Below are 27211 nucleotides of genomic sequence, written 5' to 3'. Positions count from 1 at the left end.
TCACACAGAGAGCCGGGCGAGCTGACCGGAAGGTCCGGGTGCGGGACGGACGAGAAATCTACAGCGCCGGGAGAAGCCGAGGGGGACCGGCGAGCGTCCCGGCGTGCTCTGCGCCTCCCGCAACCACTTCCGGGGCGGGAGCAGGCCGCTGGGTCCGTGCGCTGTGGCGGCGCCCGGCGCGGAGGGAGCCCGAGTGGGCGCGGCCGAGGGAGCGCGGCGGGGAGCGGCGGCCCCAGGACTGCCCGGGGCCCAAGGCCCAGCGCGGGGAGGCTCCGCGGCGGCCCGGCCCCTGCCTGGTGCTCGCACCTGCTGCCCGTTCGCGGGGCGTCCCAGCCCTGCCGCTGGTTCGCCACGGGAGTTTACAGCTCCGAGGATCCTCTTCGCAGCTGAGGAGCCGGGAAGGAAAGCCACGTGCGGGGTAAGGTTACTGGGAGGAGGCGTCGGCGCTTGGGTAGTTCCCTAGGTTACCCTCCCCGGGGCCCGAGAACGAGGTGGGGATGCCTGGAGGCAGCGGAAGGCCCTCGCCCCGGGGCAGGACGCGGTGCCCTCGGGCTTTTACAGACCTCCTCCCTGTGGGCGTGACGGTCACCACCAACGTCATTTGTTGTTGTTATTTATTTACGTTGGTGTGCTTTAAAATTAACAGATACTTAGCATTTTACCGAATGGACAGAACGCAAAGGTGGAAGGAAAATTAAAAGATCTCATTCTCAGTGCTACTTCCTGGAGATAAATTCTAGAAGCGATAAGCAAAAGATTTTCGACAAGTATACGTGATATACACCTGTATATGACTCTGTTCCTAAGGAATAGCCCGTCGTTTTAGAGCATCTGGCATGGAGCAGGGTGATAAGGCAGCTTTATGGTCCTGGGTATCCACGTTCTCCTTCCATGATTCTGATAGCCCCTCAGCGTTGTGCCTGGTTTCAGACAGTTGAAAGTGAAAGTCGCTCAATCCTGTCTGACTTATGGGGTCTGACAGACCTCATGGACTGTCCATGGAATTCTCTAGGCCAGAATACTGGAATAAGTAGCCTTTTCCTTCTCCAGGGGATTTTCTGAACCCAGGTCTCCCGCACTGCGGGCAGATTCTTTACCAGCTGACCCACAAGGGAAGCCTAAGAACACTGGAGTGGGTAGCCTATCGCTTCTCCAGCGCATCTTCCTGACCCAGGAATCAAACCGGGGTCTCCTACATTGCAGGTGGATTATTTACCAACTGAGTGAGCCTCCAATAAAAGGAGTGCAGAACTGACACTCAGCTGATTTGGATTCTTGTTCAGGTTCGGCAGCCAGGATCGTTCAGCTGCTGTGGGCAGCAGTCTGCTGCAGCAGGAGTGTGACCATCGCATTTTATCCCCTGGAACTGCCAGGAAGGAAAGACCCAACTGACCCCAGCATCCCCCTCCACAGCGATGTCGGAGCTCAGCGATGAAGCCAGCGAGCCAGAGCTGCTGAACCGCAGCTTGTCCATGTGGCACGGGCTGGGCACACAGGTCGACCGGGAGGAGCTAGCTGTCCCCCTGGATCTTCACACAGCGGCTTCCATTGGCCAGTACGAGGTGGTGAAGGAGTGTGTGCAGCGGTAAGAGGTCTTGGGAGGCATTCCTTCCTTTTGGATGTTTGAGTGCCACCGCCCAGGTGGAGCCATTAGGAGGCTAGCGAGGCCTGGCCCACAGCTGTAGACGTTTAACCCATGGGTAGATTGTAGACTTCCCTGGTGGCTCAGACGGTAAAGCATCTGCCTACAATGCAGGAGACCCAGGTTCACTCCCTGGGTCTGGGAAGATCTCTCGGAGAAGGAAGTGGCACCCCACTCCAGTACTCTTGCCTGGAAAATCCCATGAACGGAGGAGGCTGGTAGGCTGCAGTCCATGGGGTCGCTAAGAGAAGGGCATGACTGAGCGACTTCACTTTCATGCATTGGAGAAGGAAATGGCAACCCACTCGTGTTCTTGCCTGGAGAATCCCAGGGACGGGGGAGCCTGGTGGGCTGCCGTCTCTGGGGTCTCACAGAGTCGGACACGACTGAAGCGGCGCAGCAGCAGATGCAGAGCAGCATGCCCGGCCTCCCTGCGCCCCCTGGATGCCAGTAGCCTTTCCCTTCGCAGTTATGACAGTCAAAAAATGTCTCCAGGCTTTGCCAACCATCCTTTGGGGGCAGAACCTCTCCTGGTCGACAACTGTCTCTGTGGCTGGTGGGAGGAAGGAAGAGCTGACTTTGGGGTAGGAAGAGGGCACAGATCAGAACAAGAAATTGGAGCATGGAGGCAAACTCAAGGTAGTGTGCAGAGGCAGTGGTCCAGAAAGTGGAGTCACCCCTGAGCCCTGTGATGTCCAGGGTGGCGGTTGACTCTGCTTCCTGTCAGCACTCCCCACTTTTTCTCTCGGCCCGGCCACTGGGTTTGGTAAACCCCATGTGTGCGATGGCTGGCGTGTCCAGCATGTCTTGCATTTGTTTAGGAGAGAGTTAGATTTGAATAAGAAGAACGGTGGCGGCTGGACCCCGCTGATGTACGCCTCCTACATTGGACATGATACCATCGTGCACCTCCTGCTCGAGGCGGGGGTCAGTGTGAATGTGCCGACCCCGGAAGGGCAGACTCCACTGATGCTGGCTTCCAGCTGTGGCAACGAGAGCATCGCCTATTTTCTTCTCCAGGTGAGCTGCGAGGGCCTCAGGCCGCTCGGCAGAGAGGGAACCACTGCAGCGTGCTTGGGTAATCACTTCGATTCTTTCAGTGTAATGGCCTGGAGGGTGCCCGCCCTGTGCGGAGGAGACGCGGCCTTAACAGGCATTCTCTGTTCTCTTGAAGCAAGGTGCTGAGCTGGAAATGAAGGACATTCAGGGCTGGACTGCCCTTTTCCACTGCACCAGTGCTGGGCACCAGCAGATGGTCAAGTTCCTTTTGGACAGTGGAGCGAACGCCAACGTGAGGTCATTACCAGGTCGTCAGCAGCCGTGGGAGTTGGTTGGTCCCGTCTGACTCTGAGGAGGGCAGCTGGCGAGGCAGCTAGAGGCCAGAGTGCGGGAGCTCCTGCCTCGGTGTGGCAGGCTCAAGACCTGGGGTGGAGGGGACAGTGCCGCCCAGGGCAGAGGCACAGGGAGCATCCTGGCTTTCTCGCTCACCTGTCAGGTGGCACTTGGTGCGGCACCTTAAGCTCTGTGGGCCTTGCTTTCTTTAACTGAAAAGAGGAGGGTAGTGCCTATGTCACGGCGTTATTAGAAGAGTTACGTGTCCTGTCATATGCCAGGGCCTAACATAGCGAGTGGCACTTAACTGACACATGTTAAATGCCAGTCCCTTTCTCTTTCTTGCCTTCTGTGTGTATATGTATATATCATTCCACATACACGTATGAAGTGATGCTTCGAATGCACTCTTGAGTTTTATAAGCTGGAAGTAGTGGTGTTGTCTAAAGCGTGTCACCGTGATAATCCTCTTTCAACCCGGCATCCACCTGACTCTGCACATCCTGGCTGGTGTCAGCTGGGGTCACATACTGTAGGTTTCCAGCCCATTAAGTAAGAAAAAAAGGGTTTCTCATTAAATTGCAACTCGTTTATTGACATTCTGACTTCAGTGATGCTAAAACCTGAAAACTATGTGTCTTAAAACATGAAAACCAGTGGTTAGCTTGTTTCTGGTCTCCTAGGCTGGGTGGCACTAGTCAGAGCCAGGGGGCGCTCTAAAGAGGTGAGCGTGCGCCTGGTGCAGTTCAGCTCTGAGTTAAGCATAAGCAAGCACCAGGTACATATGGTGAGGGCAGTGTCGGTTCTTAGTCCTGGAGTCCCGGGAGGGTTCCTGGAGGGTCTAGATCTGCAAGGTGGGGTATCTGGAGAGGTGGAGAGGAGGTGATCACTATCTGTGAGCAGTGAGGGGCGATAGCTGCTTTTTGCTGTGGTTAAGTGGAGGTTCAGATCACAGCAAGTGGAAACAGCTGTGAAGGAGCAGAGACTGGAGGTGGATTGTCTCTGGAACAAAAGACTAGCGCTGGGGGTAGAAGCCAAGGGAGCCCTCCAGGCTCGGCGGGGGCGGGGGGAGTGGGGGAGGCGTCGCTGTCGCCAAGGTTTTGTCTGACCGAGGTCCCCATGCAGGGAGCCGGTATATGGATTCACTCCGCTGATGGAAGCTGCAGCCGCCGGCCATGAGATCATCGTGCAGTATTTTCTGAATCATGTGAGTGACCCTGTTTGTAATTCCGCCATAGCAGCTGAGGCATCTTATCACCGAACTATAAACTGCAGGAGAACTTTCTCCTACACAGAAATAACGGCTCTGCATCCGTTTATTCACATTTTTCACTGAGTGTCTGTGGATAACCAGTGCTGAGTGCCACTTTAGGCGTTAGGGGTACAGTCGTGAGTGAGTGTAGAAACGTATTCTTATAATAACTTTGAAAATATTGTTATTTGAAAAGTGTGGAAAAAATTTTAAAACAGTAAATAGCACTCATCATCCCATCACTTAACAAAATTTGTACAGAATCAGGAGGCCACCCCTGTTCCTTCTCAGGATGCCCACTGGGTTGATAAAAGACCACATTTATAGACACCTGCAGACACATGGGTTTATACATTGAACGAAGTGGGATTCTGCTGCATGTTTGCTCTGCAGCTTCTGAAAAATAACTTAATGTGACATAGACATTGTGCCCTTTTATGGTATTCCATACAGTATCCATGCCATATTTAGTTAAATCAGTTCCTTATTAGTAGAATTGAGGTTTCCACCATTGTGCAATTACAGGCAATGCTCCAGAAAATATCTTGGCACACACAGCTTTAGCATGCATGCAATTATTTCTGTATGCTGTATTTCTGTTTTTATAAATTTTTTTAAAAATTTATTTTTAATTGGAGGATAACTGCTTTACAATGTTGTATTGGTTTTCTGCCTTTCGTCATGCTCAGTTATGTCCGACTCTTTGTGACCCCATGGACTGTAGCCCACTAGGCTCCTCTGTTCATGGGATTCTCCAGGCAAGAATACTGGAATGGTTTGCTCTTTTATATATGTATATGTATGTGTGTGTGTGTGTGTGATTTTATTTATTTATTAAGCTGTGCTGGGCCTTAGTTGGGCCATGTGGGATCTTAGTTCCCTGACTAGGGATCAAACCCAGGTGGGGTCCCTGCCTTGGGAGCATGGAGTCTTAGCCACTGGACCACCAAGGAAATCCCGGGGACTTTTTGTATCATAAAATGTTAGCATGCTGTCTCTTTCTAAAAAAGAATTTGGGGACAGTACCTGCACATGTAAGAGTCTGGACGAGACAGAAGGTGCACATGAGCCTGTCTCCCGCCTCTGCCTCAGTCTCTGTCTCCATGCTCTCCCCACGGCTGCTCCCCAGCTTGTTTGTTTTTTTTTTTAAACTGGTCTGTCCTAGCTTGTTCTTCACCAGTGGACATAAAGCTGTCTCCTCTCGTGCGTGGCAGCGCAGTGCTTCCTTGTCGGGTTGAATCACGTTCTCCAGCCATGCCTGCAGATGGCATCAGGTCGTGTCTGCCGTCACACAGCGCCCTGCAGGAGGTCTGTGCACATGCGTCACACGTGTGCGACCACGTCTGTACAGCTGGGCACTGAAAGCAGGAGTTTTGGATGTAGCCTAAGGACAGCCTTCACTTGGATGCGGCCAGGCTGCTAAGCAGAGAGCAGGTCGCACCAACCTGAGCCCTGTTCACGGCAGTGAGAACCACTGCGAACAGTGAAGCACTTTAAACGTACAGAGTTAACACCAGTATAACCCACCATGGGTCCAGAGGCAGCCACACTGCCCTGACTTTACAGTCTCCTCACGTGCTGTGTGTAGACTTGTTTTATGCATTTTTAAGATTTATATATATAAACACATGCTTATTTCTGCGATGACTCTGTCACTCCGCGCAGTGTGGTGCGTGTGGATGGGGCTCGCTCGTCTCAGCCCTCTTCTCCAGGGTCTGCAGCCAGGAGCGAGGCTGCTCTGTGGCTGAGGCTCCTAACTCTTCTTTTGCAAACCGTCCCAGGGAGTCCAAGTGGACACAAGAGACCACAGTGGAGCCACAGCCCGGATGCTGGCCAAGCAGTACGGACACATGAAGATCGTGGGACTGATCGATGCCCACTCACCTTCTCTGCCCAAGAGCCTCTACCGGAGCCCAGGTACCTGTGTCTGCAGCCTGGCCTCTGCTGGCACCCCCTCCTCCCCTTGGGCTGAGGCGGGAGGGACCACCCAGCTGAGGATGGGCAGGCAGGCGGGAGGAGGGCAGCTCAGACCGGGTGGCTCTGGTTTTGTTCCTTGACTTTGCTTGTGGCCTTTGTTGCCACGCAGATGTTTTAGTTACGTGTCAAGTTTATCAGCGTCGTATCGCCTAGAACTGCTTAGACAGAGGAAGGAGACTGATGTCTGTCCACCGTGCTGAGTTCTGCCTGACTGGATTCTGTCACTGTTGGGAGCTTATAATAGTTTTATTTATTGATTCTCTAGTTTTTTTCCAGGTACACTACCATAAAACCTGCACATAGAGAAAAAATTTACTACTTTTTTCCATGATTCTTATACCTCTGATTTCTTGGCTTTCATCACACTCACTCATCCCTCTAGTTCCCTGTTGAATGAGGTGGAGGTAGTGGACTTTGACTTTGGCCCTAATCTTAGCAGAAATGCCAGGTTAAGTTAATACGCTGGCTTGCAGAGTAAAGTTTGCATATATGTCGTCATGTTAGGAAAGTATCCATCATTTCCTATATTCTTGAATGTCTTTATATGTGCCACATTTTGTCAAAAGTGTTTTTAACATCTATGGAAATGATTGTGAATTTTCTCCTTAGACCTGTTAGCACAGTATATTAATGAATTTTCTAAAAGTGAATCAACTTTATATTCTTGGCGTAAATCCTACTTGGCATATTATAATATTTAAAAACTATTTTTATTTGGTTGCGCCCAGTCTTATTTGCAGCATGTGGGATCTAGTTCCCTGACCAGGGATCAAACCCGGGCTCCCTGCATTGGGGGCACACAGTCTTAGCCACTGGACCACCGGGGAAGTCCCTTATTTTCTTAATGTGGTTTTGCAAGTTGTGTGGATATTCATAACTGATACTGGTCTGTGATTCTCTCTTGTTCTGTCTTTATCAGTTCTAGGTCTCAGTATTGAACTTGCTTCATAAGCAGAAATGGAAGCTCCCCTTCCTTTCTGTGCCCTAGGACGGTGTACATAGCACTGGTCCCACATGGCCTTTGAAGGACTCTCCTGGGACCCTCTCCGGGCCTGGCCTTTGCCCTCGTTTCTCTTGTGTGGTTTTCTTGAAGACCCGCTAGTCTCTGGGTGGTGAATGGGGTGCGCTGAGTCCCTGTACTCAGGGAGTGGCCGCCGGCTCCTCCCTGCCCTCTGCACTGCGCCGGGGTGTGGGTTCACCTGGTTCTGTCTTCCACTGAAGGACGGGCTGCGGCAGCTCAGTGTCATGCAGCCACCTTTGCCTTGGCTCCCCTCCCTGAACGTTCACGTTTTGTGGCTCCTTCACCCTCTGCTTGGACGGCCCCAGTGTCCTCCTGGCGGTGTGGATCCTGGAGTGTGAGGGAGAGGTCCACTCGGGCACTGCCCCAGCTTGGGAGTATTCATGCAGCGGCCGGCTGAGCCTGAAGTTCACGGCTTAGTGAGCTGCTCCCCTCCTGTCTAGGCAGCACTCATGGCCCAGGGTCATCAGGGGCTTCTGTCTCTGCCCCAGTCCTCCGGCTCCAGAGTGAGACCCTCCCCAACGGGAGCTTCTACCAATAAGCTGCTGAATTGTGCCCTCTAAGCATCACGATGTTTGGGAAACGATGAAAAGCTATAAAGTGCTGACAGCTGTGGGCACACTGAGCTCTTCAGCTCAGATGGGTGGTGATTTGAAAAACAGCACATGAGCCTTCATGCGGCCGTTGTTTCCCAGTATATTGTTGAGGTTGAGAATACACGAGGAGAGGAGGATGGGCTGGACCCCCGTGATGCTCAGCGGTCTTGTGACCCCCTTCACCCCCACATCCCTGTGGTCCCCCAAGCACTGGACCCACCCACTGTGGCATTTCTTACAGATGACAGCCCAGGAACACTCTGCTTAATTTAGGAAAATCAGTTATGATATTTTTCTTCCAGCTCATTATGAAGATTAGTTTAATCCATCACTGATGAGGCTGTCTGAATCTTGGTGTTTGACCCACAGGAAAATATGAAGATCTGAGCTCTTCAGACGAGTGTGGCCCTGTCCCTCAGCGACAGAGGCCCTGCCGCAGAAAGGGGCTCAGCATCCATGAGGGGCCGCGGGCCCTGGCCCGCATCACGGCCATCGGACTCGGGAGCCGGGCGCAGCAGCCTTGCTACGGTGAGCGCCCCACGGCCCCAGAGTCCGGGATCCTGTCCCAGAGAATGAGCGCTCAGGCTCATGACTTGGGGGCCCTGGGAAGCCGGGTAAGGGCAGCTGCTTGAGGACTCGGAATGGGTCACAGAGATGGAGGCACACCAGGCCCTGGCTGGCTCTTTGGGCCGTCCTTTAAACTTCCTTTCTGTCAGGTAGAATTACAAATAGAACTTTCTCTCCTGGAGAAGTGTCGCTGAGCTCAGATCCGTTCCTCAAGGGGGTGGGTCTCGCGGGGATGAGAACTGTCAGAAGGTAAACGCACCTGGTGGGCCAGAACCTCAGACCCCAAGTGTCCAGATCCCCTGAGCTTTGTCAGACCGTCTGCTCTTGAGTGCTGAGTGCAGTGCTCTTGAGGAGCACAGATGCTGAGTTCTTGGGGCACAGCGGGGTTGACATTCTCGTGCTGGTCTGGCCATGTGACCAGATTCAGGTGTGGTGTCTTGCTCATCAGTGACCAGGCCACCGTGGGAACTCCCTCCCAGCCTGGAGACCATCCCAGCCAGACCACATGAGGACTTGATTCCCTTCTCAGACCCTTGGGTAGGGGTCCTGGCGCTGGCTGGAAGCTCCAGGCCCGCCTCCTCCCAGGGCCGGGGGTTGACCAAGAGCTGGTGCCTCAGGCGAGGGTGTGGGCGGTAGTCTTGTGGCTGGGAGTGCAGGACCCTGGGTTGAGGTCTGCTCCTTCGGGGGCGCCCAGGCCACCTGTCCTGCCTGCACTGTGGCGGGGGTTGGGGGTGGGGTTGACGGTGGGAGGGAGCGCCCCCCAATCTCTTAGCTGTGGCCTTTCAGGAGATTGCTTTTTGTCTTACATTGTGTGATGGTTTAACTTTTTGTAAGCATGTATATTCTCTTCCCCGGCAAAAATGTTAAAAAACATTTTTGAACGATAAAGGTATAAAGAAGGAAATAAGTTACCCCTGGTCCCACCAGCCAGGCGCTCTTGTGCACACACACACTTCCTGTGGGGAGGGGCAAGTGAGGTGAGAGTCGCTCAGTCATGTCCGACTCTCTGCGACCCGATGGACTATACAGTCCATGGAGTTCTCCAGGCCAGAATCCTGGAGTGGGTAGCCTTTCCCTTCTCCAGGGGATCTTCCCAACCCAGGGATCGAACCCAGGTCTCCCACATTTCAGGCGGGTTCTTTACCAGCTGAGCCACCAGGGAAGCACGGGAGGGGCAAAGTAGGGGTTAAACGCTGAGTTTGTGTCTCGCCTCTCCCCCTCGTTTTCTCACAGGCAGATACACTCACAGGTTATACTACACTGGCTCTGTTAACGTTTAGCCAGAGCTCCTCAGCTTCCTGCTCAGCCAGGGGTGTGTGTTTCCAGCTACAGGAATGCTTTGTGGCACAGTTCTTTGGCCCAGCAATCTGTAAACACAGCTTATGGGCTCCTCCTCTCGGCGTCAGTGTGGCTGGAGGGAGAGGTGGCCGTGCACCAGCTGTTGGGCACACACTTGCCGGGGACCCCTTGGAGCCTGTTGATGGCGCGGCTTGTCCAGGTTGCGGCAGCAAGTGGACAGTGCCGTCCTGGGGCTCCCCTCCCTGAGGCCCCGAGGAGGTGGTGGTCGCGTGTGGGAAGAAGAATGCCTCCTGCTTCTTGTGTGCGGGGGGTTTACGTGCCCCATTCTGCCCACAGAGCAGGTGCCTCCGCAGGGCTACGTCAGCTTCAACAGCAGCGATGAGCACCCCCTGGAGGGGGGTGGCCTGTGCTACAGGGACGTCACCTCGCCCATCAACGAGCGGGACGTGGAGAGCAGCAGCAGCAGCAGCCGCGGTGCGCTCCCCCAGCCAGCTGGGCGGGGGAGAGGGAGGCCACTCCTGAGGAGTCCGGCTTGGGGCCAGGGTCTCTGAGCAGGTCCCGGGGTCGGTGCAGACAGGTCTCACCCCTGGAGTGGCGGGTCCTCAGGAGCGTCTGAGTGTTCTTGCGCTGCCCGCTCTGCGTGATGCCTGGGTCTCCCCGAGAACAGGCAGACGAGCCTTGCTGTGCGCGGAGGGTGCGCAGCCCAAGCAGTCAGCATGGAGGCAGGGAGGGCGGGGGCTGGACTGGGTTTGGTGTTGCCACGGCCAGGCCTGTGGTCAGGCGCCCTTGTCTCCCCTCCCTCAGAAGAGCAGGCCTTCTTTGCCAACCCTGGGGTTGCACGGAGCAGCAGCAGCGAGGGCCTGGCCCGGGCCCCAGGACTCAGCAGCGAGGCCTCCCTGGAGAGCAACGAGGTGACCCTACCCTGCCCTCCCCTCCCCTCCTTGCCCAGCGTTGTGGGGGCGCCTGATGGCTCAGCCAGGTGAGCAGGGCTGGCAGGCTGTTTTAGAGGCACCTGGAGCTCCGTGGGGCCGCGGTGGCAGGCAGGGCTTTGGTGAAGGTTCAGACCTCCCACTGTCCCCAGGAGGTGAGGGAGTGTGGATGAGGCCAGACACTAGTGGCAGAGTGGGGAGCAGGGCCTGGAGGGGCCAGCTCAGAGCCACTGTAAATACACATTTCTCACCCAGGATTCGGATCACGTGCGGAGAAGCTCGGTTCGCAAACAAACTAAAAGTTACGTGAAGACCAAGAACCGTTACAGCAGCAGTGACAGCCAGTGGGCTCCCAGCGCCGTGACGTCCTGTGCCCCGGGAGCGAGCCCCCAGACTGACAGGCCCCCGTATTCAGGACCCCAGGTAACACCACGGGCGCTCTTGGATTACTGAGGCGTTTATTGGTATTTCCTGTGGGCCGGCACGGTTAAGAAGGGTGGGGCGGGATTCTCCACACGACCTAGACGACTACTCAGGCCGAGAGGGTTTTCGCTGGGGAGAGGGGCCTCCACGGAGGTTCCTGTCTCGTTCCCTGGTTTCCATGCTTATCTCAGCCTCCCTGAGCCTGGGGAGGAGAAACGCTGGACCAGCGTCAGCACTGATGTCAGGTGACAGGGACAAGCTGCACGAAAGGCAGAGACGAGGTGACACTCAGGACTGTCCACTGAGGGTCACTGGGGCCGCCGCGGAAGAAACCCTGCAGGAAGGCTACAGCTGCAGGAGTGCGAGTGAAGAAGTAACCTCGGAGAGCCTGGACGCTCTGGCTCTGGGAGCCAAGCACTTGTGCGTCAAACACCAGGCGTTGGTGCTTGCGGCGTGGACCTCAGTGATGCTGGGGAGGCCAGGTTCGACACCACAGATGAGAAGCAGGACAGGCGGCACTGGGGCCAAACAGTCAGCCAGGCAAAAGCTAGGCGCTGGTCGCAGCCGAAGCATCGGGGGCCATCCTTCCCGGGAAGAGCCAGATCTTCCCAGTTTGATCAAAAAATGCAGCTGCACGTCCAAGAAACCAAATCAGCTCTAAGTTGGTTAAACTCAGAGCCACACCTGGACACATCACCGTCAGTGTCAGAAACAGTCCTGGAGCAAGAGTCAAGTGGCTCAGCACAGACATGGGGACCTCCAGATAGTTTAACAGTGTATTTCTCGTGTCCACGGGGCCCAGAAAACATGGGGTGATATGTTAACCAGGGACGCGACATCCTGCAAAGCCTCTTCCCCCAGAGCAAAGGGGACGCGGGGACAGCCCCGGGTGGTGGAGACTGAGGGCCACTGCCGCAGCCTGCCGGGCTGTGCTTCCTGCTGCCGTGGCGAAGCTGGCCTGGGAGCACCGACAGGCTGTGTCCCTGGACACCCTGAGGACACGGAGCGGACAGCCTGGGCTCCTGACACGCCCTGGGGGGTCAGCAGGCTCAGGACGGGCCGGGTGCTGAGCGGGAGGACGGTGGCCCCGCGTGCAGGGTGGTCCTCGTCCTGCCCGCGTCCTCACGGCCGCCTGTCCTGACCCGGCCTGCTCGCCCCCAGGACCTCGCCACGCTGCTGGAGCAGATCGGCTGTCTCAAGTACTTGCAGGTGTTTGAGCAGCAGGATGTGGACCTCCGCATCTTCCTGACCCTCACCGAGAGCGACCTGAAGGAAATCGGCATCACGTGAGTGCGGGCCTCTGGCCAGCTGAGGTCGCAGCCGGGGGATGGCCGGCTTCTCCCTGCCAGCAGCTGCCCTCCACTCCAGCAGCTGCTCCCGGCTCGGACGCCGGCAGCCTGGGTCCTGAAGCCCAAGCTGGCCCGATGGATACCGCTGTGCTCAGGGCACCGGATGCTTCCCACCTCGACTCTGAGAGCATCTGAGCAGCCCGGCTCCCCGTGCTGTGAGAACCGGGCAGGGCGAGGGGTCACGACTCCCTGGGACACTTCGGTCCTCTCCCCCAGGGTCTTGGGGGCTCCCTGCCCCCTTCAAGGCTGGGGTGTCTGTAGCGGACGGTCTTGGCAGGATGGCCCACAGAGCCTCCGTGTATGGCAGGTACTGAGCAGTGTCCTCCCTGATGCAGGTTGTTTGGGCCCAAGAGGAAGATGACGTCCGCCATCGCCCGCTGGCACAGCAGCGCCCGTCCCCCCAGTGATGCCCTGGAGCTGGCCTACGCTGACCGGCTGGAGGCCGAGATGCAGGAGCTTGCCATCCAGCTGCACAAGGTGATGGTGGGGCAGGGAGCAGCAGAGAACATCAGCTGGACTGGTGACAGCTCGGGGGCAGGAGGGGGTGCCCAGGAGGGCGGGTGCATGAGGCACACCTTAGGGCTGGGGCAGGGCTGAGGGCGATGAGCCCCCAGACCTGGAGAGGAGGCAGCAGGTGTGGAGGCCAGGGCGGGGGACCCAGCCTGAGGCGCTCTCCCGCCCGCCGCAGCGCTGCGAGGAGGTGGAGGCCATGCGGGGCCTGGTGTCCCAGGAGCAGGAGCTGCGGGCCGTGGTGGAGAGCTGCCTCCTGGAGCAGGATGGTGCCCGCAAGGATGTGCACGTACAGCTGCAGGAGACCTGGGCCCTTGCCCAGGACGCTGCACTTGTCCTGGACCAGCTGCGGTGAGCGGGTGTCCGCCCCGACCCCCCACCTAGCGCCAGGCTCTGTCCCTGTCTCTTCTGAATTTCCCACCAGTGGGTGGTTTTCAGGGCCTCCTGGAGTAGCTGCCACCCCAGGCTGTCCCTCCCCACAGGCAGCAGAGGGGCCCCCATGGGCGGCCCTGGCGGGGGCTGAGAGAGACCCCCAGGCAGAGCTCACCCCTCACTCCAGGCCCCCTGGCCTCGCCCCTCACCGATGCTTGGTGTCCTGTCTGGCAGAGCCTGTCAGGCCGAGCTGTCAGCCCGAGTGAGGCGGGACGAGTTCCTGCGTGAGGCCCCCCTGTGCCCAGGCCTCCCTGCAGTAGGTAAGGAGGGCGGTGTCCTGGCTGTGGGGCAAGCGGACGAGGGTGGGACGCCTCCCAGGCCCGGGTCTCGCCACCTGTTTCTGCGCTTGTCACGTGGATGCCTCCGCGGTCCCCTTGTGCTCCACACCCACGTCCTCACGGTCTCTCCCGGGAGGCCTCGGCAGCCGGCACCGTCTTAAGAGTCCACAGCCCAGCAGGCCGGGCCCCTACTGGCCGGCAGCGCTCTGCTTCACAAGTGGGCAGAGAACATGCTGACACGCCGCAGGGAACATGTGGCTCTAGAGGACCAGTCCTGTCGCGGTGGTTCAGGGGCCCAGAACCCACGCCTACCCGGCTCTCTGCTCCACAGACCCCAAAGGCTGGCAGGCCTCCTTGCAGGCCCTGAGCCTCCCCGAGCTGTCAGGAGCCCTGGAGGAGCGAGTCCGGGAGATGGGTGAGTCCAGGGGCTGCAGCCCACCAGCCGTAAGGTCTGCCCTGCCTGTGCCCCGGCTTGTGAAGCCGTGACTGTGCACTCCCGTCCTCAGGGCGAGTCCTGTGCTCAGTGACCCAGAGCCTGGAGAAGCTGCAGGCACTGAGCGGGAAGGAGAGCTGGCGGGAGCCGTAGCCGGGGGACGGTGAGTGTCCAGCAGCCACGGGCCCAGAGAGTAGAGTCAGTGGGGAGGCCGAGGGAGCCCCCTCCACTCTGCCTTTTCCCTTCTCAGAACCGGACGTGGGGTGACTGATCCACCCTGAAGCTGTGTGCCCGAGGACAGGAGGGCAGCGAGTGGGCGGCTGCGACAGCCAGAGGAGCAGGCCCCAGGAGCAGCAGCAGCAGGCAGGCAGGCAGGCAGGCCAGGGCCGGTGCAGGGCAGCGAGGCCTGCAGCGAGGCGGGACGGGGCCTCTCGTCATCTCGTCAGACCTGGGCTGAAGTCCAGAGCCAGCAGGGCCGTGGGGAGCGTCCCCACGCCATGCTGAGGTTCGCCCAGGTGGGCAGGCCTGGGGCCCCTAGGCAGCATAGGTCATTTGTGGGAAAATAAAACTTACACTCCGGTGGTGCGGGTTCGGTGCTGGCCTGCGGTCCTGACTGATGAGGCACAGCGAGGGGAGGGTGGCGCCGGGGTGCCCTCTGTTGCCCCATCCCTGGCCCTGCGGCAGGACCACCTGTGCACAGAGCCCCTCCCAACAAAGCTACCTAGCAAGTGAAGCACGCCCCAGAAAATCAGAGGAACAAGGTTCAGGTGTTTTATTACAGAGCCAGTGCTCCTGCCCACACGTGCCAGCGCTGCACCAAGGCTCCAAGGCGGGTGCCCAGGCTGGGGCAGGAACCTGCTGTCCTTACCAGCCAGGCTGGTACCACGGAAACCTCAGCTTCACTGAGAAGTCTTTTCATACCTAGGAGACCGCCAGTGATGACCCTCCTGACCTGGCGGCTCCGGCGCCTCCACTGTCACTGCACACTCAGCCGGCGCTGCCGGACCGTCTCCTGGGGGCGCCCGCAGAGGGTGCTGCCAACAGAGGGGGAGGCTCTCAAAGCAGGCCGAAGCAGAGCCACCCAGACCGGGAGAGGGGCAGAAGGCCTGTCACTCTTCATGGAGAAACCACTGGATCAGGCTCGTGGCCCAGTATCCACAGGGAGGTGGCCGTACCCTGCCTGGGAGGGGCAGGCAGCCTGGGCTCCAATCTGAAGGGCCCAGAGCACCACTCAGGCTCAGCCCCAGCCCTCAGTCCCTGGGAAGCAGGGAAGGGATACCTGCGTCTACCCCAGGCCTGCAGCCAGGACTGAAGAACACACAGCTTCCCTGTCCCTCCAGCAGCTCTGTCTACACCTGGGCCCCATGGCCCTGCCTGTCCACAGGGACCAAACCCAAGGAGGTACAGCTGCTTTGAAAACTCACCACAAGTAAAGCTAACAACCAAAATTCACAGTGTCACCTCCTAGCTCAGGCTGGGGCTGACTCAGGGCAAGATGCAGGAAAGAGTCAACCCAGTGGTGGCCTCCTCAAGAATAAAACTGCCCTGAGAAAAAACCAGCTTCTCCAGGGCCCTGTGCTTGCACCAATGGGCGTCAGACAGCCCCTGGCGCCCCACTGCCCCCCCCAGTCCACAGTGAGATGTGCGGAGTGTGCCTCAGCATGGGTGTGCCCAGGCCACCCGCCAGTAACTGCTCAGGGCACTGGAAATGACAAGGTGCCCACTCCCCCAGTCAGGTGGGGCAAATGTAGCACATGCTAGAAGACGGGCTGCAGGAACACAGCCCACAGGCAGAGAGAGCTGGGGAAGGGGGGCGGGGCAAAAGGGTACAGGAGGTACCTCAGGAGGAAGACGGGAGCAGCTTCTCCAGGGCTTTCTTCTGCTTCTCCGTGGCAGCGGCCAGGGCCTCAGCCAGCTTCTCCTCCGGCATCATGTTGAGCACCTTGAGGGCAAACAGGAGCTGGTACTTGGCGGTGCTGATGAAGGCGTTGCTCAGGAAGTTGGGAAAGCCCCCGACTCGGTCCTTCTGGGTGTACAGAGGGACACGGACGAGTCCCAGTACCTGCGGACAGAGGAGGAGGGTTGGGACCAGGACCCTGGGGACGGCGGGGCCGTTGCAGGCAGGGCTGGTGAGCCACTAGGCTGGGGGCAGGGCAGCCAGGTTGCCCAGGACATAATGTGAGGCCCTGGCGGGGGTGGGGGGCAACCGGCTCCTCGGGAAAGTTCAGCCCCTCCTTTCCCCCAGCGAGTTTCAACCCCCGCCCCCATGCACGTACCCCGCCCCCAAGTCCCAGCCCTCAGTCCCTGGCGAAGCCCCCAGTCCAGACCCCATGCTCCCTCTTACACCTGATGAATCCCAAACACCCCGTGTCACTCCCAGGCCTTCTAAGCGATGAAACCCACACCTAGAAAGAGCCGTCGTGCCCCCACCACGAGAACCCAACTTCTGTACTCTGCAGTTCACACCCCCCGGAGCAGGCACCGCCCCTTCCCAGCCTCCCACCGATCCCACGCCCCCACTCCCAGGATTGGCAATGGCAGGCAGCAAGGCAGATGGAACACAGCCCCGAGGGCGCCCCGGCCCGCCCCCACCCTGCCCGGCCCCTGGTCCCTCTCCCCACCCCGAAGCTGAGACAGCGTCACCCTCCCAGCCCGGCCAGGGAACCCTCAGGGGGACGTGTTACCCATCGGTGCCTTCCGCGGGGCCAGAGCCAAACCCCGGGGCGGGGGGCGGGGCCCGGGGCCCGGGCGGCGGCCCCACCTCCAGGCCGTGGTCCCGCGAGTGCACCGCGCTGATCTCCACGGCGTGCAGCTGCTCCAGCGTCAGCTGCCGCGCGTACAGGTGCGCCACGACGCGGTGCGGGCCCTCGGTCAGGTGCGAGCTCAAGTAGTCAGCCTCCGTGAGGCGGAGGCAGCCCAGGCCCAGGCCCAGCACCCGGTTCAGTCCGTCCTCCAGCGACCAGAAGCGCCGGTCAACGAAGCCCCCGGGGAAGCCCAGCAGCCCGTCGAAGCGCATCTGCATCTGCAACGGAGCGCCGGGTCACGGGCGTGGGTCCGAGCGGCGGTGCCCCGTTCCCCGGCCGCCCGCACGCCCGCGTCCTCACCAGCACCGAGAAGCGCATGGGGATGCGGCCGAAGAGCTGACCCGGGTTCGCGGCGTACAGCATGGCGTGGCACGAGTGGCTCCAGCCGGGGCCCAGGCGCATCGCTTCCACCCGACTGATCCGCTTCAGCTCCGGCACCACCGCCGCCGACATCTTGGCACCAGCGCCCGCGGCCCGGACGCCGCCCCTTAAGTGCGTGCGCGGCCCGCCCCCGCTCGGCGCGGCCAATCCGCGGGCAGCCGCGCCCCGGCCCCCGCCCCTCCACCAATCGCCGGCGCGCGTCGCGGCACAGCCGTAGCGGCGCCCCGGCGCATCGTTGCGAGGCGCAAGAAGCGTGCGCGGGGGAGCGGCGGCGCGCGCCCCAGCCACCGCCCAATAGCCGCGCGCCCAGAGCGTGCCCCGCCCACGGCCCGAGCGGACCAAGGGCCCTGGAGGCTCGACGGCCAGAGCGCACCCAAGTGGAGCGCGGACTCCCGGTCCCCGGCGCGGGGGCGGTGCCCGCGGAGTCCTGGCTCCGCCTGCCCGCCCCAAGAGGGAAGAAGTCTCGTGATCACTCTGCGCCGGGGCTTCCCCCAGCGGCCCAGGCAGCGCCGCCCTGCGCGGCTCCCGCCGCCAGCTCCAGGCTCGATCGGCGCAGGCCTCTGGGGCCTCAGTTGAGCCCTGGCACCACAGGGCGAATCCTCCCCTGCAGGCATGCCAGCCCCATCGTTCTGCCACCGGCTGAGCACTGGAATCCAAGGTTGCTGCCGTCGGCCTGCCTCTAGAAGAGCAGGACAGCGGGGCCCATAGTCCCAGTCCACTCTCAGCGCTGAACTGGGTGGGGTGCATGCTGAGGAACCCTGGGGCTCCCTAACCCCGCCTGCTGGGGTAGAAGTGATTGAGTCCCCGGGCAGGGAGCGTCCCAGCTTGGTAGGTAAGCACACTGACTGAAACTGCCCACCCTGGCCAGGTACCATAGTTCCTATTTGCAGGAGTTGTTTTAGGACAGGAGATCCTAGTAAGGAACAGGAAACTAATAAGCCACCACCAACTGGGAGAGTTCGGGAAAGGTCAAAAAGTGACACCACATGTCCAACCACCTCTCAGAATCCATCTCACTGGCATCCATCTTGGCTGAACAAGCTGTGTGCCACCAGGAAGGACCCTGAGTCAGAACAATTGGCCAAAGACAACCTAGAAACTAATCCCATCACCGTAAAACCGGAGACTGCGAGCCCCAAGGCAGAGCAGTCCATCCTGGCTTCCCTTACCCTCCTGCTTTCCGCCCAGGCGTCCCTTCCCAGTAAAGTCTCTTGCTTTGTCAGCAGGAGTGTCTCCTCAGACAATTCATTGCCGAATGTTACACAAGAGCCCACTTTGGGGGCCTGGAAGGGGTTCCCCTTCCTGCAACAAATAGCGACTCTGGAGGGGACTCTTCTTTGCTGCGACTGACATCCTGACCACTCGGGGTACTCAGGGACCAGCTTGCCCGCCGATGGACCAGACCCGGCGGCTGCAACTGGGACCTTTTTGTCCCTGCTCTCCTCTTGACACGGACAACTGGCCAGAGTGCCCTGACCAGTTAAGGAACAAGAGACTTTACTGACCTTTCTCCCCTTTGCTCTCTTTCTCCTTAACCCTTCCTATCCTACTCTTTCTAATCCCTTGGTCCTGGAAGCAGGATTCTGGTCGAAGGGCCTCAACCTGAGCTGAGGATTGGAGACTGATCACCTCCTCTTGGCAGAGAACTCAAATTCTGATTCTGTTCTGGTCTGGTTTCTGTTAAGGCCGAGTTCCAGACCCCCCTTCTCTGGAAGCCCAGGGTAAAATCCCGTAAGGCCTGGGTATCTGCAGGTGGCAAGAGACGTCTATAAGGCCACCACTTTTGCCCTTCTCTCCCACCTCCTCCCCCTTCTTCTTTCAACCTGGCTTCCTTTTCTCCCTTTGAAATCTCTGAAGACTTGAGATATTTTCATTTACTCTGTTAGTACTTGGATCTGAAGTTCTGTGTCTCTGTAGGAGGTTTTCTTAGAAACTGTAATCTTGTATTTAAGGGAGTGTTTTATGAGAACTGCCAGGTCTATGTGTGTGTTTTATATTCTGTGTTCTGATTTGTGATGCCCATTTTGCTTTGTGTGGCTACCATTCAGTTTAGACCTGCTGCCATTTTGTTAGAACTTGATTTTCTTTCCCTGTGCCTTGAGACCAGGGTTCTCAGGAACACCTATCTAGACCATCTCTAACTCCTGAGACTGAGGAAAAATGGGAAGAAGTCTTTTTATAAACTAGTGCATTTTACAGCAAAGGAAAACATAAGCAAAGTGAAAAGACAGCCTTCTGAATGGGAGAAAATAATAGCAAATGAAGCAACTGACAAACAACTAATCTCAAAAACATACAAGCAACTCCTGCAGCTCAATTCCAGAAAAATAAACGACCCAATCAAAAAATGGGCCAAAGAACTAAATAGACATTTCTCCAAAGAAGACATACGGATGGCCAACAAACACATGAAAAGATGCTCAACATCACTCATTATTAGAGAAATGCAAATCAAAACCACAATGAGGTACCACTTCACACCAGTCAGAATGTCTGCGATCCAAAAATCTGCAAGCAATAAATGCTGGAGAGGATGTGGAGAGAAGGGAACCCTCCTATACTGTTGGTGGGAATGCAAACTAGTACAGCCACTATGGAGAACAGTGTGGAGATTCCTTAAAAAATTGCAAATAGAAATGCCTTATGACCCAGCAATCCCACTGTTGGGCATACACACAGAGGAAACCAGAATTGAAAGAGACACATGTACCCCAATGTTCATTGCAGCACTGTTTATAATAGCCAGGACATGGAAACAACCTAGATGTCCATCAGTAGATGAATGGATAAGAAAGCTGTGGTACATATACACAATGGAGTATTACTCAGCCATTAAAAAGAATACATTTGAATCAGTTCTGATGAGATGGATGAAACTGGAGCCGATTATACAGAGTGAAGTGAGCCAGAAAGAAAAACACCAATACAGTATACTAACACATATATATGGAATTTAGGAAGATGGCAATGATGACCCTGTATGCAGGACAGCAAAAAAGACACAGATGTGTATAGCGGACTTTTGGACTCAGAGGGAGAGGGAGAGGATGTGATGATTTGGGAGAATGGCATTGAAACATGTATAATATCATGTAAGAATCGAAATGCCAGTCTATGTCTGATGCAGGATATGACACGCTTGGGGCTGACGCGCGGGGATGACCCAGAGAGATGTTGTGGGGAGGGGGGTGGGAGGGGGGTTCATGTTTGGGAACGCATGTACACCTGTGGTGGATTCATGTCAATCTATGCCAAAACCAATACAGAATTGTAAAGTAAAAATTAAAAATAAATAAATTTAAAAAATAAAAAAATAAACTAGTGCATTTTATATCGTAATGTCCAATTCATGACTAAGTTTAGAAAATGAAGCTAGATCTTGCCTTGTATCTGTCTGAATGTGTGTATGTCTTGGTATATCTTTGTTTCTGGATAACATTTTTGAGATTAATTTGTAAATGAGCTCTATTTAATTGACTTAAATAAAAGTAAGCAGCTTACAAATCAGATACCTCTAAATTAAATTGAACGATTCCAGGTTCACGTGAAGTGGGAAATATTAAGTATTAACACCTGGTGACACAGACATCCATCAATAAGTATAATACTTCTGTTGTACCTAGGTTTCAGTTCAGTTCAGTCGCTCAGTCATGTCCGAATCTTTGCTACCCCATGGACTGCAGCACGCCAGGCCTCCCTGTCCATCACCAGCTCCCAGAGTTTGCTCAAACTCATGTTCATCGAGTCGGTGATGCCATCCAATCGCCTCATCCTCTGTTGTCCCCTTCTCCTCCTGCCTTCAATCTTTCCCAGCATCAGGGTCTTTTCCAGTGAGTCCGTTCTTTGCATCAGTTGGCCAAAGTATTGGAGCTTCCTATAGGTTTACTAGAGGTCAAAGAAGACTGTATTCTGATACAAATTTGTCAGCAAGAAATGTACCTCATTGTGGAAAATACTTTAGGGAAACTAAGATGTGTTTTCAGTAGAAGGTATGAAAATACTGAAAAAAATACTGAAAAAAATTATGCATGATCAGGATTTTCTAAAATTGGATCACAATTAGTTGGGTAAATGGATTTTGTTAGGAATGACACAGCCATAGGAAACCTGGTTAGAGCCAACTAGGTCCAGTATGACAGAGTCGACTTTCACTAGCCCTTGAGCCTTGGTATATACACCCATTGTGATATAGCAGCAAGCTAAATGATACACCCATCAGCATTGACTGAATCTGACCAGATGTTCTAAACCCTTTTGATTGATTTTTTTGGACAAAACTTCCTAAATCGAATTCTGTTGAAGTTCTTTTGATCTCTAGTTAACTTTGGGGTGCTTCAGAGCACCCCTGAAACATCCCATAGAGAGGTATTAAACTAATTGTGTTTACTTGGTTGGTTAAATTACATGGGAAATATTATCAAATAAGTGATAAATCCTCGCAGGTTATAATATATGGTAAATATTACTAATATAGATATCCTAGACATTATATGGAGTTCCTAACATTCTGATATGTCCTAGTATTCTAATGAGAAGCCTGATGACTTCACAGAAGTTAACAAAAGGACTGAATGAAGCAGCGAATATGCATTTAGCTTTTCTGGTTTCTATCTGAAAAAATCACAGGTTTGAATCTGTGTTTTTGGGGAGTAGGGGAAACCTTCCCCTCAAACTAATTATGACAAGAACTTAGTAAAATTAGATGTTACAAACAACAATTATATTTTCTATCTGACTCCTTCAGAAATTGGACACTCTTGGTTTCTAATAACTTTATCAGATGAGTTAGGAAAGTTACCTCACTAACAGGTACAGAAATCTCAAGGAATTTTTAAGACCTTGAAAATGGAAGAATTCACCTAGATTTGTTAGGTGAAATCTATAATAAGCTTTTGGCATGACTCTCCCAGTCCTGAAAGGTTTTATTTTAAAAGTTCAGTCTGAGACTTTAACAGCAAAGTAAAAAGTCTACAATCAATTGGTTATATAAACCAGGTTAGGCCAATTTTTGAGAGCATAACTATTTTGCAAACAAACTAGCCTTAATTTGGTTATATTTGATAAAAATGAGGGTAACTGTAGGGAGAAAAAGATGTTTCGATAAATGTTAAATCTCAGTTTGTTAATGGAGGTCTGTATCTAGTAAGACTCATTTCCTGGATAGTTCTTTGCTGTTATGTGATATTAATGTAAAATTTAATTGAATTCCTAAAGAACACCCTAAGTTTGTTTCTGAAACTTACCTCAGTAATCTGTCTTTGGATAAAGATCAGATGTCTCATGAGCTGCAACCAGGACTGAAGGACATAGTTTAAGGAACTGTCTCCAACCTGGACGGAAGGACCTTTTTATTAGGTACTCTTAACTAGCTCATGCACAGTGAAATTGAAGGGAAATTGACTCAGACTAATTCCCACTTCCAAAGGCCCCTACAGTGGACTGGTCTATAGAGAGGACAGCTGACCTGATCTCACCTTAAAACGATGCTCAAACAGAGGAGAAACTGCACTACCCAGGACGAGAAGATGACATCAGAGATAAGACAGCTTGCCCAAGATGCTGGACCTGACTAGTATGATCATTTAAAATGTTTTCTTGACTTCTTAGACTTTTGCATATAAATCAAACGCTTTTCTATCATAGGCCTGATCCTATACTAGTTTTAGAAACAGTCCAGTTGTTGGGTTTGTGGCCAATTACCTGTGTCTAGTTCTGGGTTACCCTGGTGAATTTCTCTACTCCAAGGTGCAAACTGGTTGACCCTGAGAAAAGACTGGTTGACTTTAAAAGAAAAGAAAAATTATAGTCAGACCCAGGTCACTATTGATAATCACTAGATAGGGTGCCTCACCTGGCCAGTTAATGAAGCCTGCTGTGACCCTGGCCGTAAGTTTACTGTTACTCAGTCAGAGGAACAAGCAAAGTTTCAGCGAAGGAAAAAACATCTCCTGCAATTATGGGGTGGATTTATATAGATAACACCAGGCTATGGTAATTTAGGCATCCGTGTGCACCACCAGGAAGGACCCTGAGTCAGAACAATTGGCCAAAGACCACCCGGAAACTAATCCCATCACCATAAAACCCGAGACTTCGAGCCACATGGCAGAGCAGTTCTGGCTTCTCTTACCCTCCTGCTCTCTGCCCGCGCACCCCTTCCCAGTGAAGTCTCTTGCTTTGTCAGCAGGAGTGTCTCCTCGGACAGTTCATTTCTGAGTGTTACACAAGAGCCCACTTTTTGGCCCTGGAAGGGGTCCCCCTTCCTGCAACAAGCCCAGTACACCAAGTACCTTCCAAGTCAGACACCACAATGCCAAGTACTGTTGGAGGAAACAGGGTCTCCCCCATCCAACAAGGGAGGACCTGGGGCTCCAATGAAGGGGTTTGTCTGGGGGTTTGTCTGAGGGTTTGTCTAGGGTCCCACCCTAGACTCCCAGCGTCTCCCACCCAGTGTCCACAACAGAAAACCTGTGGAAGCGGGCCCGAGTTGCTTACCTGGTGTCAGTACTGGAGGAGGTCCAGGGCTCAGCAGCATCAGTGGGGCTCCCCTGGAGTTTGTGGGGCCACGCACTCCACTATTTGGCCCCAGCTTCATTTTTCTCCCATGGTGGACACCGATTTGCACTGCAGCCTGCACTCAGAATGGGCGCGCTGTGGCACAGGCTCCGGAGAGCTGTGCGGTGAGGGCAAGCCCCAGGCACAGCGAAAGGCTGCCCTGCGCAGGGCTGAGCAGGAGAGTGCCAGAGGGCAGGCAATGGTTGGGAGGACCCGCCAGAAACTCACTTGCATTGGGTCCACAGTGGGCTTCCATCAGATGTCGGGGGTGGGGACCCAACAGAGAGGCTTTGGGAGACAGTGAAGGACAGGGAGGCCTGGCGCGCTACAGTCCACGGGGTCGCACAGAGCAGATGTGACTTAGCGACTGAACAGCAAGAGAGGCTCTCCCCGACTGAGGCCCTCTGCCAGGGTCAGGGCCCTGGTGGGGCAGCTTACCGAAGGGAGAGCTCATCAAGGGGAGGGGCCAATTCAGAGAGGACACTGCCTCCAGGCTGCGCACACGTTAACAGAGGAGGCGGGTTCGTCCGGGGTCAGTGTGCAGGGGCATCAGTGCAGCCCACGCGGGAACCCATGTGACACTGAGCGTCCTCCCACACTGAGGTCACACCCGACCAGGCACAACCAAGGGTGGCAGCCTTGCCGGGAGCAGGGACAGGCTGCCAGAGTCAGAGGGCCCATGGGAGCCACTTGGAACCATGTGCAGAGGAGCCAGGACCCACCTGACAGGTGGTTCTGGTGGTAGGTATGCCACTGCTCAGCCTTCCCCTACTGGGAGACTTGCTGGTAAGGGGAGCTGAGACCAGGCGGGGGGTTCCGGCTGGGTGCCAGCATCCTAGCAGCCAAACCTAATTTGCTCCCCACAGGACAGCTAGAGAAACCTGCTCCCTTGCCAAGAAGCCTCTGATTGCTCCTAGACTGAAACTGCACCCCACACCCCCAACTCTGATGCTTGGGCCACTCAAGCAGACACGCCAGGCCCAGTCTCCAGGCCTGCGTCCCTGATGGGCTGACTGCCAGGGGGCAGCCTTCAGGGCTCAGCTGGAATGTGTCCTTGGTGGAGCCCTCCCCAGCCACGGGTTAAACCCACTCCATCTCATGACCTGCCGACTCGCTTCCTAATGGTCCCCAGACCTGGGAAAGACTTGGATGACTTGTGTGGCGTCTCGCTGATAGAAGGCAGGCTCCTGGGAGGCCTTGCCCATTCCGCCCTCTGCTGGCACAAGCCCAGGCACTCGGTTCATGGCAGCGGGATGAACCGGCAACGGGTACGCAGCGTCACTGGCACACCTGGGGGCCCGGGGCTCCGCCAGCCTCTCAGGAGGCAGGGCTGAGGTCTGAGGGTCCCTCCCCGCTTTGCTCCAGGCCCACAGTCAGCACGGTGACGGTTGGAAGAGGAACAGCAGCCGTCTTCACGGCCTCCTGGAAGCTGGAGGTTGCTGGCATCTTAGACTTGAGGGAACCGGGGCTGCAGCCATGAGCGGGCTCCCACACCACCCGGCCTCCCAGGTGGGAACCCGAGCCTGGCGGGGCTGGGCACGGAGGGAGCGGGCAGGATACTGCTGTGCGGTTTTATTACTATAAATATACAGTAAAAACGAACAAAAACTAGCCAATCAGAGTACATCAAATGACAGCACGTGTGAGTCCAAGACAGGCCAGTCTGCACCGTCCTGCAGAATCACTGACACCAACACAGATGGTGAGAGGCTGGGGTGCTGACCGTGAGAGGAGTGAGCAGCAGGACACGGCCTCCCCGCCTGTGTGTGCAGGGGTGTGTGTGTGTGCATCGCCACGTGTGCCCCCAGGAGCACATGGTGGCCGAGAAGGGAGGGCACACAGGAAGCCAAGGGGCTGGGGCAGGCCGCCCCGGCTGTGGCCTCTGCTCACAGGCTCAACTGGAGAGAAACGGGGGCATCCCCCGAGTGCGGCTGCCAGCCGCCCTGGGACCGTGCTCCCTGGGGCAGCTCCGCAGGGATCCAGGCCCTCTCTCGCTGGCCAAGGGCCGGCTCCTGAGTGCTGAGACCCACCTGCCAGGCTCAAGGCCCTGCATGGGCAGCCGGTCCAGGGCACCAAGGCCAAGAGCCCCCTTGGCCTTTCTGCTGTCCAGAAAATGTATCTTTAAAAGACGAGGTCAACTCAGATGGGATCCACAACCCCCAGGTAGGTCCCACCACAGGAGCTCCAAACTGAAGGAATCAAGAAGGGACGGTGAGTCACGTCTACATGGCAAAGAGAGGGCAGAGAAGCCCAGGGGCCTGTCACGCGCCCCGGGGGAGAGCAGTGCCACGGGCAAGTGGAACCCCCACCTGGAAGGTCTGGTGTAAGGTGGGCGAAGCTGCCTCTGAGAAGGCGCCAGGCTCAGAGAAGGGCCCAGACAGAACCCCTGCCAGTGGCTGGGCCCACGGCAGGTCTGGCTGCCAGGGCGGCAGAGCGGAGGGAGGCTCCCCATGGGGCCAGTGGGGAGGGGAAGGCCACACGCACGGTGGGGGACAGGCACTGTTTCCTTCATTGGCTGAGACTCGGCCCCCGCTTCCTTCCCTCGCAGAGTCCCGCATCGTTTCCTGACAGGCTGTGCTTGGTCCGCCACCGAATTCTCCGCTTTGCCACGTTCACTGGCGCTAACGGGCCCCTCACGGGCTTGGGAGCTGTGGAGGCCCATCCAGGCTTCTCATGGGCAACCAGCCCCCCGGGGCATGCGGGGGGAGCCAAGAGCTCGGCGCCCAGGGCAGAAAGCCGCCGTCCTTCATTGTGTACCATCGGCAAACACGTCGACCGTAGAAAAGGGGAGTGGGCGGAGGAGACGGTTAGCTGTCCTCTCTGATGGAGGGTCACGCGGCCCCTTGAAGCCGGAAACCACACCGCCGTGCAGACTGGAGGGTCCGGGGTCACGCTGGGATCTTGGCGGAGGTGGGGGCTCTGTGCTGCCAGCCGGGCCAGGCTCTCAGAGCGGGGTAAACTCAGCGGCCCTGGGGTCGGGGCTGGGGCCGCCAAGTGGGGGCCGGGGGTGCCCAGCGATGTGGAGGCTGCGGGGAGTCTCCATGGAGGTGGAGCATCCTGCAGGGCGAGAGGGCGAGAGTCAGCGGGCGGCCCATGGGCTCTGGGCTCCCGCAGCCGCCCAGCATGTTCGCAGCGGGGCACACAGCATGTTCGCAGCGGGGCACACGGCGGGCCGGCGACCTTGGCCAGATGAGGGGTGCCCGCCACTGGCCCCTGCCCACGCCCATGCTGAGCTTCCTGCTTCTGCCGGGCCACTGTCCCGTCACCACTGGGTTCAGCTGGACTCGGTGCCCCTGGCAGATGGGCACACACAGTGGGGCCTGGGGCACCCCGAGTGGCACCCCCAGGGTGCTATGAACCACCCCTGTGCTCAGGTCACTCCGGAGCACTGGTGCCCTGGGGCGCCACACCTCGCAGGCCCCAGGCAACTTTAG

The 27211-nt window shown here is 56.5% G+C and overlaps 3 protein-coding genes and 1 long non-coding RNA gene across 11 annotated transcripts in view; 2 read left to right on the top strand and 2 right to left on the bottom strand.

Annotated features, from left to right (window-relative positions):
• Window positions 1–76: 76 nt before the first annotated feature.
• On the top strand, window positions 77–14629 carry ANKS3 (ankyrin repeat and sterile alpha motif domain containing 3). Of its 2 annotated transcripts, none has more exons than XM_040256067.1 (17): window positions 77–418; window positions 1284–1585; window positions 2464–2662; window positions 2817–2938; window positions 4100–4181; window positions 6008–6143; window positions 8187–8345; window positions 10020–10157; window positions 10488–10594; window positions 10868–11035; window positions 12197–12321; window positions 12720–12861; window positions 13073–13245; window positions 13501–13586; window positions 13936–14019; window positions 14111–14200; window positions 14288–14629. In XM_040256067.1, the coding sequence occupies exons 2-16, from the start codon at window positions 1416–1418 to the stop codon at window positions 14188–14190; spliced, it is 1971 nt and encodes a 656-aa protein (XP_040112001.1). In that variant the 5' UTR covers window positions 77–418; window positions 1284–1415; the 3' UTR covers window positions 14191–14200; window positions 14288–14629. The 2 variants fall into 2 exon arrangements, with proteins under 2 accessions (XP_040112001.1, XP_040112008.1); XM_040256074.1 differs by lacking the exon at window positions 77–418 and adding an exon at window positions 1154–1203.
• Window positions 11052–17348, bottom strand: NUDT16L1 (nudix hydrolase 16 like 1). 3 transcript variants are annotated; one of them, XM_040256089.1, is made up of 4 exons: window positions 17142–17348; window positions 16799–17059; window positions 15877–16099; window positions 11052–12301 (listed from the first exon to the last, which is right to left on the bottom strand). In XM_040256089.1, the coding sequence occupies exons 1-3, from the start codon at window positions 17292–17294 to the stop codon at window positions 15878–15880; spliced, it is 636 nt and encodes a 211-aa protein (XP_040112023.1). In that variant the 5' UTR covers window positions 17295–17348; the 3' UTR covers window positions 11052–12301; window position 15877. The 3 variants fall into 3 exon arrangements, with proteins under 3 accessions (XP_040112023.1, XP_040112017.1, XP_040112033.1); XM_040256083.1 differs by lacking the exon at window positions 11052–12301 and adding an exon at window positions 14788–15071; XM_040256099.1 differs by lacking the exons at window positions 11052–12301; window positions 16799–17059 and adding an exon at window positions 14788–15071 and having other exon boundaries at window positions 17142–17309.
• Window positions 17349–20541: 3193 nt separating this feature from the next.
• LOC120874574 lies at window positions 20542–25975 on the top strand. The gene is made up of 2 exons (XR_005723664.1): window positions 20542–22577; window positions 24644–25975. It is a non-coding gene; the product is annotated as an uncharacterized LOC120874574 (long non-coding RNA).
• Window positions 25335–27211, bottom strand: part of MGRN1 (mahogunin ring finger 1) — a 36596-nt gene continuing 34719 nt past the window's right edge. For all 5 annotated transcript variants that reach the window (XM_040255998.1, XM_040256007.1, XM_040255989.1 and 2 more), the window contains one exon: window positions 25335–26834. In XM_040255998.1, coding sequence (XP_040111932.1) covers window positions 26722–26834 — 113 coding nt within the window. In that variant the 3' untranslated portion in view covers window positions 25335–26721. The remainder of the gene's footprint in view (window positions 26835–27211) is intronic.

Source organism: Oryx dammah, unplaced genomic scaffold (genome assembly GCF_014754425.2).
Source record: "Oryx dammah isolate SB20612 unplaced genomic scaffold, SCBI_Odam_1.1 HiC_scaffold_2, whole genome shotgun sequence".
Taxonomy (NCBI): domain Eukaryota; kingdom Metazoa; phylum Chordata; class Mammalia; order Artiodactyla; family Bovidae; genus Oryx; species Oryx dammah.
This window is presented reverse-complemented; position numbering and strand designations above follow the sequence as displayed.